Genomic DNA, 17,778 nt, shown 5'->3' on the forward strand with positions numbered 1-17,778 from the left:
ATGGAAGTTGAAATCTATGGCCTTAGCAGACATTTGTGGCTCAGCTGAGAAATTGGAGGCACAGGGAGATAACAGAATTTTTTTCCCAAGGTCACAGAGCTAGCTAGTCTTTTAATTTACATTCTATTTACTTATATATTTTAAAAATACATCCATCTTCCTGTCACATTGGAGAGTATATAAAAAAAGAAGGCTGGGCATGCTTCCTCCTGGGTTTGATTCCCAGGTTTGCTGGAGGGGTGGCCACTGGCAAGTTGAGCCTCAATAGCCTCACCTTCAAAATGAGGAGAGTAAGAATATCTATCCTGTGGAGTTGCTCTGGGGATGGGATACATGCAAAACTCTCAGCACCGTGCCTGGTCCTTGATAAGCACTCAATACAGTTTGGCTGCTGCTGTTAATGTTCATGCCATGGAACTTGAGCGTGGGGGAGGGGAGAGTTGAAGAACTGAACTTGGCCTTCCAGGGGTGGGAGCCCAAGACAAGATGCTTCTACTCATTAAACCTGGGGAAGACAGGCCTTGCTCCAGTTCAAGAGGAAACTTCCTTGGGATCCGTTTAACTGTATCTCTCTCCAGGAGTGGTTGAATCTACTGCCTTGGTTGTTTGGTTGAGAAGACAAATTAGCCAGAAAGCATTTTTGTTCACTGATACCCAGCAGGTGGTAGAATTTGTGAAATCCAGGCCCTTGGTCATCATTGGCTTCTTCCAGGTACTGGGTTCAAGAGGTGGGAGGTGCCTTTTTGACTGGTGAAGAGCCCTCTGTCTGGGATGGGGGTGGTGGGAGGAGAGGTCTATTTGAGTTAATTGCAGGCCCATTCTTCCTTTCCCACTGAGCTGGTTTTCTGGAGGAACTGCACAGTTAAAATGAATAAAGAAAAAATGGAAGCTGAAGTGGTAGGAGAAGCTAACTAGAAAGTGGAGAGGAATGGAGAGAGAGGAGAGGAGACTGACATATTCATTGAATTGGTTTTGATAGTGTAACGGAACTTTTGGGGTTCATTTAGAACATGACTGAATAATAAATAATTTGCAAATTGTTTTTCCTTTTGGAGAATGAGTTTCTTACACGTCTTAATTCATTTTCCATAATCTGATGACTTCACCGCTTCTCTCAGTAGAAGTTAGAACTTTGGCGTTATATTTATACATGGGGAGAGTATGTGCCTCTTTCTCTCCCATCCCACTTTTTGACAGCGTTTTTCAGTCCCAATTTTCTTTCAGGCTAAAGAATGAAGGCTGGAACTACAGCCATATCTTGATACCAAGTTTGTATTTGGTACCACCTGTGGTCAAATCAATTGCTTCTTCTGAAAGCAGTAACAGGATAAACATTTAAAAATCTCAACCCATGTTAGAACATCCAACACTGTTCTATTCAGAAAAGGTCAAGTTTATCAATTCTCTCCATTCTTCTCTGTGAATTTGCCTATTTTGGCCTCAGTCATAGCCAGAGAAGAGGATTTAGGTGACCCAGCAAAATACCAGAACTTGGAAAGGAGGGGAGATGAATTGGTCACCATTTCTGCCTTGCCCTTAAAAAAGCCAGGCATTCTGCTTCCTACCGAAGCCTCACCAAACATCCTTCCCAAACAGGATTTAGAGGAAGAAGTAGCGGAGTTGTTCTACGATGTGATCAAAGACTTCCCAGAGCTGACATTTGGAGTGACATCAATTAGCAATGCCATTGGGCGTTTCCACGTCACCCTGGACAGTGTTCTGGTGTTCAAAAAGGTAGGACTTTGACCCTACTGCTGGTGAGCGGTCTCTAGTTCAAAACAGTGGACTACGCATGTATGGAAGGGCTTGGGTACCAATTCTGTTTCTTCCACCTGTGAGCTAAGTGCCTTCTGCAAAATCACTCTCCCACTGTTTCTCTGGCCTTTCCAACCATTCTCCATTGTAAGCTCCTCCTCCTTTCCTTAACCAGTAAATATAATTCATTAAGGCTTAATCCTCTGCCCTGTGTATTACTCTGCTCCATGCACCCCCTTCACACCCTGTATCAGCAATTACCATCCATACACCCATGACTTACAAATCTCTATCTCCAGCCAGAATTCTCTAATCTCCAGACTTTTATATCTATCATCAGATGTCTCAAGATGGCCAAGCCTAAAGTCATAATCTCTCCTCCAAATCTGTTTCCAGCATTTCTCTCTCAATGAATGGTGCCACCATCTCTCCTATCTCCCATCTGAGCAAAGCCAGAACACCCAGGCATCATTCTAACACCTCCCTCTTCTCTACCCCTCATAACCAATCCACCACCCCAATCCTGCTCATTTTAAATACAAAATACCCCTTAAATCTATCCGTTTCTCTCTACTGCTACCATCCTAGGTCAAGGGACCATCATCTCCCACAAACTAATGCAGCATCCACCCTAATGCAACATGCCACATTCTCTCTTGTCCTCTGAAGTGTAAACTTTCTAAAATTCAAATCTGATGGTCACTTTCCTCCTTCCCACTGAAAATCTTTAATGGTTTCCTGTTACTCTTAGGATAAAGACTCAAGTCCCTAAAGAGGCCCACAAGGCCTTCCACAGTCTAGCCTCTATTACACACCTTCCTCCTCTCCCTCTCTGGATTCTAGATCTGAGCTGTCCGATATGGCAGCTGCTAGTTACATGTGACCATTTACATCAAGATTTATTAAATTAAAATTTTAATTCCTTGATCAAACTAGCTACATGTGGATAAAGGCTACTATATTGGATAGCATAGATTTACAGAGCATTTCTATCATCACAGAAAGTTCTATTGAAGAGTGTTAGTCTAGATACTGTAGTCTGGTTCCCGAAACATGCCTTCCTCCCTCCCACACAAAGCCAAATCCTTACAATAACCACGTTACTGAGAGACGTGGGTTAAAAGAGGTTAGGTTGCTTGCCCAAGGCCATATAGGAGGTAGGTGGAGTGACAGCCAGATCTGCTTGACATTCAGAGAAGACTGTGAGCCACTTCATTTTTACTTGGGCCCATGGAAATTATTGAAAGGTTTTAAGTTGGAGAACAACGTGATTTGTGTTTTTGAACGGGACAACATGGAATCCAGAAATAGTTCCAAATACATTTGGAAATTTAGTATATGATAAAGATGATATTTTAGATCAGCAGGAAAAATCTGTGTTATTCAATGACTGGTGTTAAGAGAACTGGGTAGCCATTTGGAAAAAAAAAAACCTAAAGCTAAATCCATATATCACTCTTTCCATCGAATTAAATTCCAGATTGATCTCTGATTTAAAAATATAACACTGAGACCATGTAAAAACTAGAAGATGCCATGGGAGAGTTTGCTTTCTAAACTTGGAATGGGAAAGCCCCTTTGCAAGGCATGACAGAAACCCTAGAAACTATCGAAAGTAATACTGATAAATTTGGGCCACATAAAAATTTAAAAGTTCTGCAGAATAAACCCCATCACAAAATCAAAAGACAAACAGCAAACTCAGATCAGGCATTTGAGGGGAGACTTGGTCTATCTTAATGGTTAAAAGCATGAGCATTAGATCAGACTGTCTGGGTTGGAATCTTGGCTCCATCTCTTATGAGCTTAGCAAACTTGGGCAAGTCACTTCACTTCTCTGTGCCTCAATTTCCTCAACTAAAATGAGAGAAATAATAATATATAGCTCAAGGAAATGTCATGAAGATTAAATGAGTTTATGCATATAACACGTTTAGAACAGTGGCTGGTACAATATGAGCTCTCAATAAGTCTAATTAGTATTATTAGACTATTGTTATGACCAGAAAAATTTGGACTTTATCCAGAGGACAATGGGGGCTATGAAGTGTTTAAGCAAGAGAATGACATGATCAGATTTGCGTTCTAATATCATCAATCTGGCTGAAGTGTGGGGGATGCATTGGAGAGAAATAAGGGGAGAAGTTGGAAGACCATCAGGAGACTTTTGCGGGAGTCCTGGAAGAGGTTTGGACTACAGGATGGGATTGGTGGAGATGAAGAGAAGGAGATAGAGTAGAGGGAAATTAGCAGATAGCTGCTTCTTTCTCCTTCCCCCAAAACTTTGATCCTGGGCTACAGAGAATTATATCATTCCCTGTGTTAGTCCTCAGGTCTTTCCAAGAAGCAGTCACCAAATAGGATCAGACATACAAAGATTTATTAGAGAAAATGCCCGTGAAGGAAAACAGAGAGGATGCTGAGGGAGACTCAGAGAGCCATCAGGCCAGGATGTAGGTCTGACCCTTCAAAAGGAAAGAAGGTTGAGTGAAAGAGTCTTCGACTGCAGTGAAGTTCTTAGAAAGTTTGTCAAAGTCATCATCAGACAAGTCCTGCATCTCTCAGAAATAGTATCCCTGACACGTTCAGTTATTTGTTAGGAGCAGTGTGTGAGAAACTGCTCAGCATCAGCATGAATATGTTGATGGATTTCAGAGCAAGGCAGCTGCAGCTGTCAGTCACACTCCCTGTCTTTGTGGATAGGAGATTTTCATGGCTGCCACATTCCCATATCCTACCCACAGGCTAATCTACCCAGTCATCCATATTTATTAAGTACCTAGATTATGGATTATACTTGTCACCATGGTGTGTTCCTTTTATCCAAGGGGAAATTTGTGTTATTCATATTTACTAAGTGCCTACATTATGGAAGCTACCACCCTCCAATGTTTTTCTTCTTTTGTCCAAGGGAAAAATTGCGAAACGCCAGGAGCTTATTTATGACAGTACCAACAAACAAGTCCTCAGTCAAGTCATAAAAGAGCACCTCACAGATTTTGTTATTGAATACAACATTGAGGTCAGTGAGCAGAGACCCTGGGAGACGGGGAGCTGGGGCAGCTGTATGCATAGAATGACCTCTTTTCCTTGTAATTTCAGAATAAGGATCTGATTTACGAATTGAACATCCTGAACCACATGCTGCTCTTCATCTCCAAAAGCTCCAAGTCATTTGGTACGATAATGCAGCATTATAAGTTGGCATTGAAGGAATTCCAAAACAAGGTTTGTGGAAGATGCCATTGCTCTTTGGGGCTCTTAGATGGGGATCCAACACCTCTAGACTCTGATGCCATTTGCCTGCCCTACTGATTATAAATTAACCCAGGAAGGATTTGTATTTGCATACCAATTTCCTGATTTGCATATAGATGCTATGTATTATTCACTATTTAAACCAGCCCCCTCCCTTCTTCTTGTCCAGTGTCTTTTTCTTTCTTTCCAAATGCATGCTCCTCCTTCTTTCATCTTTTTGATAAGTCTACTACGGGAACATGATGGTTCAGCTGGCTTTTTTGATGGACTAAGCGCGGGTGACTGCAGTATGGGTAGCATTTGGCCTGGAAGTGAGGGGCATGAAAGATCCCTCCTGCCTGAGGTCAGGGAGTGTGAAAAGCCTGAAGGTGTGACACAGCACAGATGATCTGACAAGGAATTGCTGAGATTCTGGGCTTTAGCATCACACAGACCTGGGTTCAAATTCTCCTCCCCTTACAAGTGATTTTGTCTTAGGTGAGTTTCTTAACTTTTCAGTCTCAATCACTTCATGCGTAAAACAGAGAATTTCTGTGCAGAATTGGAAGCGCTATATGTAAAGCAATGAGCAAAAGTATGATACACAGTGCTTCTTCTTATTGCTATCATTATCATCATTAGAAACAAATCTGTTTTTCCTAAGCACTATATCTAAATTTAGGTAGTTATCACCACCTGGACTATGGGGGCTATTTATTTTTCTCTGTGTTTTTATAAGAAACACAGTAATGGAAGATTTTTTCTTTTGAAGAAAATTATTCTGGAAATCAAATGAAACAAATAAAATCCTGGAAACCCAAAATAAGCACAAAGTAAAGCCACTAGGGCATGAACATTAGGGCATGAACATATTTAATGTTCATGCTATATCCCACCACATTGTCCTCCAGGAAAGTTGCTCCAATTACAGGAAAACTTCTAGTGAATATATTTCCTGGCTTATTCAATTTTAAACCTTAAGATTTTTGATGTAATTAAATTGATCACAATCTGATTACTTTCCCTATATTTCTCCCATGTTATAATAGTCAATATTCACCCACATTTTCTTCTAGATTATATTTTAATTTGACTCTTTAATCTAGGTGGAATTTATTTTGCTATATATTGTGAGATGAAGTTCTAAATTGTCTTTACCTCCATTAACAAGCTTCCCAAATGCTATTTATTATTTGGGATCCATTTTAAACCCAAAGATAAAGCATTGGATGAATATTATTCCAACAGTTCATGTCCCCCATATCTTATCTTATTCACTTCTAGCAGTGTTTGTTGAAAGTATACAAGGATGGTTTTCATAGGTCTGCTTTGTTTTTCACAGTCTCCCTACCCCCTAGAAGAGTGTCTGGCACATAGTAGGCTCCTTCATATTTTGATCAGTGAATGACCTGAGAGTGTCTGATGTCACTCTCTGCGGCCTCTAACTGGTCTCCCTGCTTCCACTCTTGTTTCTTCTCTGCAACCAGAATAATCTTTTAAAAATTATCATGTCACTCTCCAGCTTCCTATACTTCAGTGGCCTCCTATCTTGTTCAGACAAAACCCAAGCTCTGTGCTGGAGTTCTGACCTCATCTCTGACACATCTCTGACTTTGTCTACCATGACTCTTTCCCTCGTGGTGCTGAAGCCACATGGGCCTTTCCTTTCTATTCTAGAACACTCTAAACTTCCCCCACAACAGCTCCCAGGCCTTTGCATTCCCAGTTTCCACTGCCTGAATCAAGGTTCCCCTGCCTTGTTACTCATCTCCTAGGTCCCAGCTAAAATGTCACCTCCTCAGATACTCCTCCTGACCTTCCTACCTAATGCTGAGCCCCTACCTCACCCTGTCTGTGTAATCACTCTAACACAGTGCCCTGTTTTATGGTCTAGTTGGCACTCATCGCTATCTGAATTTATTAATTTGTTTACACATTTTTGTCTGTCTTCTCCACGAGAACATAAGCTTCATGAGGGCACAGATTTGTCTGCCTTGGGCAGTGTTGTACCCCCAGCACTTACCAAAATGCCTAGTAGGTATTCCACAAATACCTGTTGAATGAATGAGTGAATGAAGTCATGAATTTCCTTGATAGAAGAATAATTTAGAATAATGATGAGTTGACATGTATTAAACATTTTCTACCTCCCAGTCACCGAACTAAGCCTTTACATACATTGTCCTGTTCAATTCTTAGGAACCCTACAAAGTGGGTACTATTATAATCACCACTTTACAGATAAGGAAACTGAGGTACAGAGAGGAGAAGTTAATATTTTGCCCAAGGAACTGAGAGATGAAAGCTCAGGACCTCCTGACTTGCTACAGTTGTGTGGCTGGTGCCCTGCACAAGGATGGCAACACCAGGCTGAAGGCCGATGCCTGTCTCTGCACTGGGGCACAGGGCCACACTTGTCTGATGGAAGGGAGGCTTTGTCAAGTCTTTCAGACGCACTCCATAGACCCTGCTACTTGCATTCCATTAGTCCCCTCCTACAACTTCCCAACACTTTCTCTCCCTTGGTAAGGGATTCCTTACCCAATTTCAAATCCTTACCTTATTCATGGCCTTGAATCCAGAGAGACACAGGTTTCACTTGATTTGGCAGATCCTTTTCATCCTTGTGGATGCAGATGAACCCAGAAACAGACATGTCTTCAAATACTTCCGGATCACAGAGGTCAATATCCCATCTGTCCAGATCCTAAACTTAAGCTCTGATGCGAGATACAAAATGCCTTCTGAAGAGATAACCTATGAAAACCTCAAGAAATTCGGCCGCAGCTTCCTCAATAATAGTGCCAAGGTAAGTTTGTTCTTTGACAAGGTTTATCCAGAATCACAAATCGTCCCTTTTTGGTAATTCTGCTGGCTTTGGTCGTCTGAATGCGGAGGCAGGATAAAGATGAACCTTATGGCTCAATGTGAGGAAATACCTCCATCTCCCACCTCAAATCTATTCAACTTTTGATCTGTCTTGACTCTATAATTCCACCATTAATTCTTTATTCTTAACGTAAGCATGTTTCCTCTGCAGCTATTTACAACTGAAATGCAGGCACTTCCAGGGCTAACATCCTCCAAAATGGGGCTCTTAATCTTCTTTCAGACTCTAACGTGAAAGATTCACTTGGCCCAAGGCTAGAGCTTGCTTTTGGGGAGAAGATGGGGTGGAACGTATTCAGCAATCAGGATTTAACCTCAAAGACTTTAGGGACCTTTTGTTTGAGGGGTTAGAAGGGAGCCTATTTTGCTAAAAGGGAGGAGAGGCTGCAAAATGATGGCTACATAACACAATATCACCTGCCATTTATTGAACACTTGCTGTATCCTCAACTTCCCTGCAGAGTTAGGTGACTATATTTTTTACTTTCTAAATGGGGACACTTTTGAGAGTAATGGGGCATTCTTTAAAATTATTCTAGAACAGCAGGAAAAAACTGGGACTCTCTGGACAAACCAGAATGCATGGTCACCTCTGAGGACACTCATTACCTTCTGTCTGCTCTCCCACAGACACTGCCTCCCTTGCAGCTTTCTGAAGTGAAAGCTGTTCTTTCTCTGATGCATGCTGTCACAGGTCAAGTGGTGACGTTGGTGTCCTCCACACCACTTCCAAACCATCTGTACTCCTACCTTGAGCAACTCCAGACCCTGTGGAGTCCATGCCTTTGGACCTTAGATTACCTGATCCCACTCCCTGTTGCTGTCCTCTGATCACCTCCCTCTCACCCTCTGAGGACTTCAGCTCCTCACTTGCCCTTCATCCCTACTCTGCTATCAGTTCCAGGGATGTCCATATCTAAAACTTTGGTCTTTTCTCCCATAATTGGCGTGTCTATGCCATCTCAGCCACTCATGGCCAAACTCTAGAGATGGCAACCCCTCTGAAAGTCCGGTTTCAAGCTTCTCATCCTCTTAGATCCCTTCTCTAGAATACACACTGGTACAATTCCTTACCTTTTCACGGACTCCAACCTCCTGATGTCATTTCACAATCTCTTTAGTGCCCTCCTTTGTGAACTCCAATTCCATCGTTCATCACTCTGGTCTTGATCCCCTTAGCTCCTTTATCCCCTCCACCTTCTAGCTCCTCTACATCCTGTAGTATCTACCAAGCAAAATCACAACCCCAGTTGAACCCACTTACCTTCCTGACTGCTTCCAGGCCTATCCTGGAGAAAAAAGAACATCACTGTGAGGCAGGCTGCCTTCATGGAATCATAAACCAAATCTCCCATGGGCTCTTAGAAATTTCCTAATATTTCTATGTCAATTTCTCTTAGTGCGTTCATTCTCTTAATCTCTAAATCTATTTCTCTTCATACCCCAAGTCTCAGCTGAGTACTTGACTCACGTATCATTAAGAAAATAGAAGGCATCTCACTTTCCCTCCCCACATCTACAAACGTACGTGGAGATCTACCCATCCTCTTTCTCTTCCCCCTGGTTATACCTCAGAAGGTGTCTGTCTCCCTCTCTAGGGACAACAGGGGTCCTTTTGTGCTCTTGGAAGGAAGATGTTCACATGAGTGATGAGGTCTGCCTGATCTGGCCCATTCCTAATTCTCCATCATGTTCACCGTTTCCCATCTCCCATGCCCAGCCCCCACTCCCCTGTATGCCCCCTTGGAAAGAATCTTCAAGTCCTTTCCAGAGGCTGGGGTGGAAATGAGGGAGAGCAATGTGGGAGATAAGGCTGGTGAGCTGAGCAGACCTGACAGCAAGGACACGTAAGCATATTAAGGGTTTGGTATCCTAAAAGCAATGGGAAGCTACATTTGCATGGTGAAGGCAGAACGCTGCTTGTAGGAGAATACAGGCATGTAGAGGATTAAGAGGAGATGCAAAGAGAACACTAGGAGGCTATCCCAGTGATCTAGATGAGAGAGGAAGGCTTCCTGGACTAGGGTAGCAGCAGTGCAAACAGAGAGAGGGGTGTGGACTCAAGAGATAGTCAGGAAGTAATGGCTGTAGAGAGAAACATAGGTTCTGAAATTTGTACCACTTCCTTCAAAGGGGAGCAAGAGCTTGGTTCATTCTTTCATTTACAAAATATTTATATATAAAATATTTATTGAGGTCCTAGTATGTACCAGGCAGTGGATATTCAAAGATGGGGGAAGAAAAGTCCCTTGTGACATTCTGTCCAGTGTAGTAGAGACACATTAATCAAATATCCGGAAAAATAAATATAAATGATATACTTGAATAAGTGATACAAGGACAAGTACCAAGTGTTATGAGAATGTATGCTGGCAGGATCTGCTCTAGTCTGGATGAGAGTCAGGGAAGTCCTCCCTTGAGGTCACTCTGAAGGATAAATCTGAGTTAACTAGATGGAGAAGGGAATGTAAGAATGGGTGGGGGTGTCCCTCCAGGCAGAGGAACAGCATAAGCAAAGGGCTGAGGTGGGAGGAAGGCTAGTCCTCTGGGGTATAGAAGACCAGTGTAGCTAAAGAAAGCAAGGGAATGGTGAGGAGCTTGGAGAGGTTGGCAGGAACCGAAATGTGATAAAGATCTTATAGGTCATGTAAATTATCTTGATTTTGATGCTGGTTCAGTTGGTTTTGAAGCAACAAATGCCAATCCCTTTCTGGAGATTGCTAGACCTCTCAAATTTGCCTCCTAGAAACATCAATCCAGTGAAGAGATTCCAAAATTTTGGGACCAAGGGCCAGTTAAGCAGCTTGTTGGGAAGAATTTCAATGTCGTCGTCTTTGACAAGGAGAGGGATGTATTTGTGATGTTCTGTAAGTACTTCCACAGAGGCCACGGGAGGCAATGGCCCTGACATTACTTTACAAGTGTTGCTCCTGCATTCTTGGGCACCAAAATCTATCAAAGCATCATGGCACAGATGGTCTTCAGATATCCAAAGAGTTTGGATCAAGATGCTAATCAGGGGCCAGCCCCTTGGCAGTGTGGTTAAGTTTGTGTGCTCTGCAGCCACCCAGGCTTCGCCAGTTTGGATCCTGGGCGCAGACCTATGCACTGCTCATCAAGTGCTGTGGTGGCGTACCACATAGAAGAACTAAAATGACCTACAACAAGGATATACAACTATGTACTGGGGCTTTGGGGAGAAAACCTAAAAAGAAAAAAAAAAAAAGGAAGATTGGCAACAGATGTTAGCTCAGGGCCAATCTTAAAAAACATGATGCTAATCAGCTACAGTGCAACTCTCCTCAAAAGCTGAATTCTTGGAACGGGTAGAATTCTTTCCACAGAATCCAGGACTGTGGTTATTTACATCAATAATAATGCTGATGGCTAACACTGGCTGAATGCCAAGATACACCAGGCCTTGTTACACATTATCTCATTTAATCCTTACAACATACTTCTGAAAGTAGCTACTATTATTGCTCCTCCCACTTTACAGATGACTAAACAGAGTCCCAGGAGGTGAAGAAACTTCCAAAATCAGGCAGCTAGTAAGTGCTGGAACTGGAATTGGAAGTTAAGCAGCCTGACTCCAGTGCCTATGCTGGTAACTGCCATATGGATTCCCGCTGCTTCTGGCTTTATGTGACTTACCAAATGTGCTGTATTTAACCCACCTGAGCTGGTGCGGCCAAGCGGGGGACCCGAATCATGCATGTAAAGGACTTAGCAGTGTCTGGCATGTTGTAAGCACTTGACAAATGACAGTTATTATTGCTATTATTATTTCTTTTGTTATAATTATTTCCAGTGCTCACCTAAGGACTCTGGCCCTTTCCCCACTGTTTCTGATTTGCCCATGAGAGCCAAAGCCAGGGACCTTGTCTCTCATCCTGAGACACAGAGAAGGATGATAATGAAGCTGCTTCAGACATCTCTTTTATTTAACATGCAGTTACCATTTTATTGAGCACATACCATGAGCCAGACATGGGTTTGCTGTTTACACACCTGCTCTCATTGCCTCCTCAAAACAAGCCTCTTAGGATGGCCCAGTGGATTGCCCCACAATATAGATCAGGGAACCCAGCCTTACAGAGGTTAACTGCCTTACCCTAGGCCACACTGTAAGTAAGCTGCAAGGCAAAAAGGTCAGTTTGAGCTCTGATTCAATCACTTCCTGGAGGGTGAAAGGAGGGCTGGATTGCATCATGCAGCCCTTTTAAATCTCACTGAAATGGACTCTCATCCACAGGGTGAGGTGTTTAAGGTCTGCGTGGCTAAATAATCATGATCTGCTGCCTTTAAGTGAGAGGTTGCAGTGGCCCTTTCTGTACTTACCTGACACCTGGAGTTATGAGAGTGCCCACTTGGTTCTGGGGAAAGGTAAAAGCAGCCTCATTTTCTTGGAAGCAGGACTGTCACATTGGCCCCCTGGGACTGCAGCCATTATGCTCCCTCCTGCTCCAACTCAGGGCCCATCGGGCTCCAGGGGAGCTGCGGGTCTGCTGCTGGGAGAGCAGGTGGTCCTGGAGGCACTTGGTTTGTAAATGGAGGGGTGATCATCCAAATGTGGAGTGTCCGGGGCCTTTGAGGCCATTCCTCCCACACAGCCAGAAACTAACAGAACGACCAGCAGGCAAGGTTCGATTTCCCTTTCGTGTTGGAGCTGGTCCCTGATTTCTCTCCAAAGGGCTGGGTGCCTGGTCCAAAATCACAGCTCAAGGAATTGCCCCACAGGGAAGTCCAATGTCCCCTTTCTTGGGGTAGTGGTACTTGTCACAACCTCTGTTCACTTCTTGGGCGGATTCTCTCCACCAGACTGAAAGGCAGTATGGTGTGATGGTCACAAGTCAAAGCAACCTGTCTTCAAATCCCCCTTCCTCTGCTTAACTCACTGGGTGACCTTAGGCTACAAGTCTAACCTCCATTGGAAACTTTTAGTGCTGTCACACACACACACACACACATGCTTTCTAGCAGAACATGAGGAAGCATCTAGCATAAATACTTTTCTTGGTTTTCTTCTTCATCTGGAGTGGAAAGCTATGTAAAAGGAAAAACAAAGAATAGAAGAAAATGTCCCAACATGCTAAAAGTGTTAGTGTCTGGGCAAAAGGAGAGTAGGTTAATTTTTTTCTGATTTATTTAATAATGACAAGCCTCTATGTTTAAAATGTAAAATACCCTAATATATCATTAAAAGAAATAAGGAGTACAATTTGCAAAGCAGCAGAACCATTAGTAGAACACAGTGATGGTGTTTATGGGGAGTGTTGGCTTTCAGAGTCCTCATTAGTGTGAGCCTGAGCAATGGCCCCTCTCTTCCAGATGCACCCTGGTCTGAAAAGTGCAGGGCGCTGTTCCCAGTGTTGGAGGAGTTGGGCAGAAAATATCAAAACCACTCCACAGTCTCCATCGCCAAGATCGACATCACGGCAAATGATATTCAGCTGATGAACCTGGACCGGTACCCCTTCTTCAGGCTCTTCCCCACCGACTCTCAACAAGTGAGGGGCTCTTGGGACTCACATAACTGGAAATGTTGTTGCTTTATTAGCATAGACTCAATTCCTCCCTTTCTCCTGCTCTGCCTTCTACCAAATCAGCTTCGTTCTTAGCTCCAGCTCCTATTACCTTCTCAAGTTCAAGAGTGTTTTCCATTGGTTTCCACAATGTCCCAAGACTCAGATGGAGTCCAGCTTAGGTCAGTTGCTCATCCCTGACCCAATCATTGTGGATGGAGGAGTTTTTATTATCCTTCTCTTGGAGCCATGGTAATAGAGGCTCAGAAAGGTTAAGGAACCTGCCCACTGTACTCAGGTGGTTAGGAATGGGACTCTGGATTTACCTATGGAACAGCCCCTGAGTATTCTGCAGGAAGAGGCTACCATTTTGACCCTGTTCTGTTTTCTTCCTAGGCTGTACCATATAAGGGAGAATACACCATGAAGGGCTTTTCAGACTTTCTGGAAAGTCAAATCAAGACCAGGATTGAGGATGAAGATGAGGTAAGGCAAATAGCAGCACCCTGGGTTATTCTTTCCCACACAGAATCATCAAGACCTCAATGGACTAGGAAAGAGTGTGCCAAGAGTTCCATTATTCTTGTGCACTCAGGAGATACTTGAAGATGGTTGAACAACCATCCAGTTTGGATGATTTTATTTCAAAGGCACTTACTACAAGGAAGCAGAAATGGCAGAATTTAGAAACACTCAGAAGGGCAAAGGTTCTGTGGTCTCACACAGCTCCCAAGGCTGCTTCCCTGGGTCCACTGTTCCTGAGTTGGTAACCAGATGTCTTGATGGCATACTGCCCTGTGGCATTATTCTCCTGATGGATGGGATGACACTCCCCATTTTCTCCTAATCCTGTTCATGCCTTAGTGAGGCCATCTGCTGGAAGGTGCCATCTGTATTAGTTAGGACCCTTCAGTTACCAATGTCAGAATCACTACTCTTTGGCTTAAGCAACATTGGGAATTTATCCTACATAACGGGTAGAACTTCAGGCATGGGTGGATCCAGAGCTCAAGCTCATTTTCCATCTCCCCATCTCTGTTCTCCTCTATGTTTGCTTCTTTCCAAAGCAGTCACTTCCCCACAGAGGGTCAAAGATTGCCCCACAGCTCTAAACTAATATCCTCCTATCTTAGAAAGAAAGAACCTACTTCTTAGTAGTCCTAGCAAATGTCCTTGACAAGGGACCTCATTAGCAAGGCCTGGGTCACATGTCCAGCCTTGAGCTAGGCAAGGGGGCAGCCACATCTGTGGATTAAAGAGTGGACAAATGGTGGTTCCCCAAAGGTCCTGTTATTGGAGGGGTAAAATCACAGATGAGAACATCCCCACCCAAGCCAAATGGACTTTGCATCTAAGAGGATCCTCCAGATGCCTCTCTCTGGGCATTTCTAGAAAAAGTGGCCTTGGCAATTACAATCTATCTTTTTTTTTTTCTTGGTGAGGAAATTGACCTTGAGCTAATATCTGTTGCAAATCTTCCTCTTTTTGCTTGAGGAAGACTGTTGCTAAGCTAACATCTGTGCCAATCTTCCTCTATTTTGTATGTGGGATGCTGCCACAGCATGGCTTGATGAGTAGTGTGTAGGTCCATGTCTGGGATCCAAACCGTGAACCCCAGGCCACTGAAGCAGAGTGTGCAAACTTAACCATTATGCCACTGGACTGGCCCATCTTACCTCTTCCTTTATCTTCCTTCTTCCCTTCCTCCTTCCTTTTCTTGAACAGCTATTGTCTATTGAGCAAAGTGCGGTGATAGAAGAGGAGGTATTAGCTGAGGAAGAAGAGGTACCTTTTATGGAGAAAGAGTTACCTGAGCAGAAGCTGCCTGAGCTGGAGAATGGGACCAAGCCAGAATACCCAGCTGGGCAGAAAGAAATAGCTGAGAAGGAGAGGAAAGTGGCTAAGCCAAAAGGACCTCCAAGACAAGAGAAGAAACCAAGAGTCAAGGAAGAACTGTAGCTTCTCCAAAGCCAGGAGGGAAGGTGCCCATCTTCTAGGTCCTGGCATCATTTTCTGAGGTGATCTATTCCAATAAAATTATTTATCATTGTGGTGGGTGGGTAGGGGCTGGATAATAAAAGCCCCTGAGTGTCTTCGATCCTGTTTTACTCATTCCCACTTTTTCCTGGTTGGTGCTGCCTTAGAAGAGCTGTTTGGCTTGGAATTCAGACATGGCTGCAAGGGAAGCCATAATAGGCACCTCTGATGAGTGTTTACAATAGGCTGTGCATTCATCTAGTTCTCACAACATCACTGGGAGCCGGGTTTCATTATCCCCATTTTACAGATGAGGAAAGTGAGGCAAAGAGAAGTTAAGCAACCAGTCAGGATCACACAGCTAGAAAGCCCTTGAGAGATAATTCCAGGCAATCTCACTCCGGATACCGCATTTGACCACTATGCACACCACCTCCACCAGGTTTGGGTTCCAAGAGTTTGGCTAAAACTTTCAAATGAGGTGGACTGATTTGTTTACGCTGTATCTTGGCACAGTAGGAAAGAGATCAAACCCCAAACTTGTCCCCAGTCTTCCCCATCTCAATAAGTGAGATGTTGACTCCACCTACTTCACTTCATGTGACTCCACCCAGCAATCTTTCAGCAAATGCTTTCTGGACTTGTTGGAATGTAGTGGGTGCACTATAAGGTGTTGAGGACACAGAGGGAAGCAGGGCACTATTCCCACCCTAAAACATCTCACAGTTTAATGCAAACAAGATGTCAGTGAGGACAGAGCAACCCCTCAGGCTTGGGAAGGGATAACACAAACCTGACTCCTGAGGGAATATAAGAAAAATTTTGCATTTGAACATGGATGAGTGGGTCTGAAGTCCCTCATCTCCCCCTGAGAACAAGAGAAAACACTGGCCAAGACAGGAAATTCATGATTGCACCAAATTACTAACAAGCCAATAAAGAAACATGAGGTCAAGATGGAGAAGAAGGAAGCCCAGGATTACGGTCAGCCTGGCATTTGGGGCCACTTTCCCCAGGGTTCATCAAGTAATTCTAGAGGAGACTACTGCGATGCGAAGAAGCTGAGCAGCGTTTGCACACATCCACGGGCACAGAAGTGAAACAACTGGAGTTCACGGTCACTAAATGAAGGTCATCCCTAGAAAAATGTGCAGGCCTTAGCTGGGTCCCAGGAGATTACACACGAAGAATAAAGGTGGACAGAAAACACACTGGCCTTAGGAGGGATTGAGCCTTCAGTGAATGGTCTGAATTGCTAACTGGATGAATAGGATTCAGTACTGCTGGCATCCCTGATCACCCGCCAGATGTAAACTCCCAGATTTTCTGCAGCAAGATAACACAACAAGAGGCCTCAATTTTTCTCTACATATTTTCTACCCAATGTCTAGAATTTAATAAGAAATGATAGACATATGGCAGGTCATGATACTATGACGGGATTGAAACCTAGAGTACAACGTAAATGCCCCCACAGGGTTCCAGACAACGAAGTGATTAAAGCTGGTACCAATACTCCATCCAATCTGAAATTAATTACAAATAAGAATCTCTGATAACCAGTGAGAATGGAACGGAAGGTACAGATTACAAAAGTCAAGGCAGAAACGGGAAACATTTCTCTATAGAATGAATATGGCAAAAATATGGTGGTTAATATTCTAAATTATAATTATCTACATTGTTCCCCACATTCACTAACACAACAGTATTTGTAACAACACGTGAATATCTTACTCCTCTGTGACCATCTTTCTTTGTCCACAGATTTCATCAATCACACCTATGTTGTTCTTTAACATTTTTAATTTGATTTCTTTGTCACTTTAACAGATCTCAATGCCTCACAGTTGTCTTCTAGCTTCTTTTTCCTTTCTGTAAAACATAAAACAATTTTGTTTGTGTGTGTGCACATGTTCCCAAGAACTGGGTTGTGGAGGGGAGAGGAGAAAGGAGAGAATCTTGAGGGCAAGAAGCCATTTTTTACCTTCCCAATGAAAACTCATTTTTACTATATGGGGTTTTCTTCCCCACAAACAACATACCTTCCAGGGTACATTTATTAGGTATTGAGGCTCTCTGCTTGGACTCCTTGAATCCTACACTCATATCTCTGGACTTGAAGACAGATCTGAGAAAAGGTATTCAAGAAGTAATGATTGTACAATAATGTCAATGTAGTTAATGTTACTAAAATGTACATTTAAAAATGACTATGATGGTAAATTTTATGTTATGTGTATTTTACCACAATTAAAAATAAGAAAATTAAAAAGGAAGTAATGATGTTTAGTTCTCTGATTTATGTAACCTATGGAAGTAACTTTTTGTTCTCTGCTCCTACTTGACCTTAAGCTGAGCATTTTCCTTCTGTACATGTTTTTCTTCAGACTTC

General features: G+C 43.2%; 1 protein-coding gene across 1 annotated transcript in view; it reads left to right on the forward strand.

Moving 5' to 3' along the window:
• The window catches only part of LOC123276981 (protein disulfide-isomerase-like protein of the testis), a 28,384-nt gene extending 13,019 nt beyond the window's left edge, over positions 1–15,365 (forward strand). Inside the window, exons 3-11 of the mRNA XM_044747495.2 lie at positions 579–712; positions 1,597–1,734; positions 4,667–4,777; positions 4,858–4,983; positions 7,604–7,801; positions 10,628–10,748; positions 13,213–13,391; positions 13,803–13,892; positions 15,132–15,365. Of these exons, the coding sequence (XP_044603430.2) occupies positions 579–712; positions 1,597–1,734; positions 4,667–4,777; positions 4,858–4,983; positions 7,604–7,801; positions 10,628–10,748; positions 13,213–13,391; positions 13,803–13,892; positions 15,132–15,365 (1,331 nt within the window). The remainder of the gene's footprint in view (positions 1–578; positions 713–1,596; positions 1,735–4,666; positions 4,778–4,857; positions 4,984–7,603; positions 7,802–10,627; positions 10,749–13,212; positions 13,392–13,802; positions 13,893–15,131) is intronic.
• Positions 15,366–17,778: the final 2,413 nt, after the last annotated feature.

The sequence above is a fragment of the Equus asinus genome, chromosome 14 (assembly GCF_041296235.1).
Source record: "Equus asinus isolate D_3611 breed Donkey chromosome 14, EquAss-T2T_v2, whole genome shotgun sequence".
NCBI classification, from domain to species: Eukaryota; Metazoa; Chordata; class Mammalia; order Perissodactyla; family Equidae; genus Equus; species Equus asinus.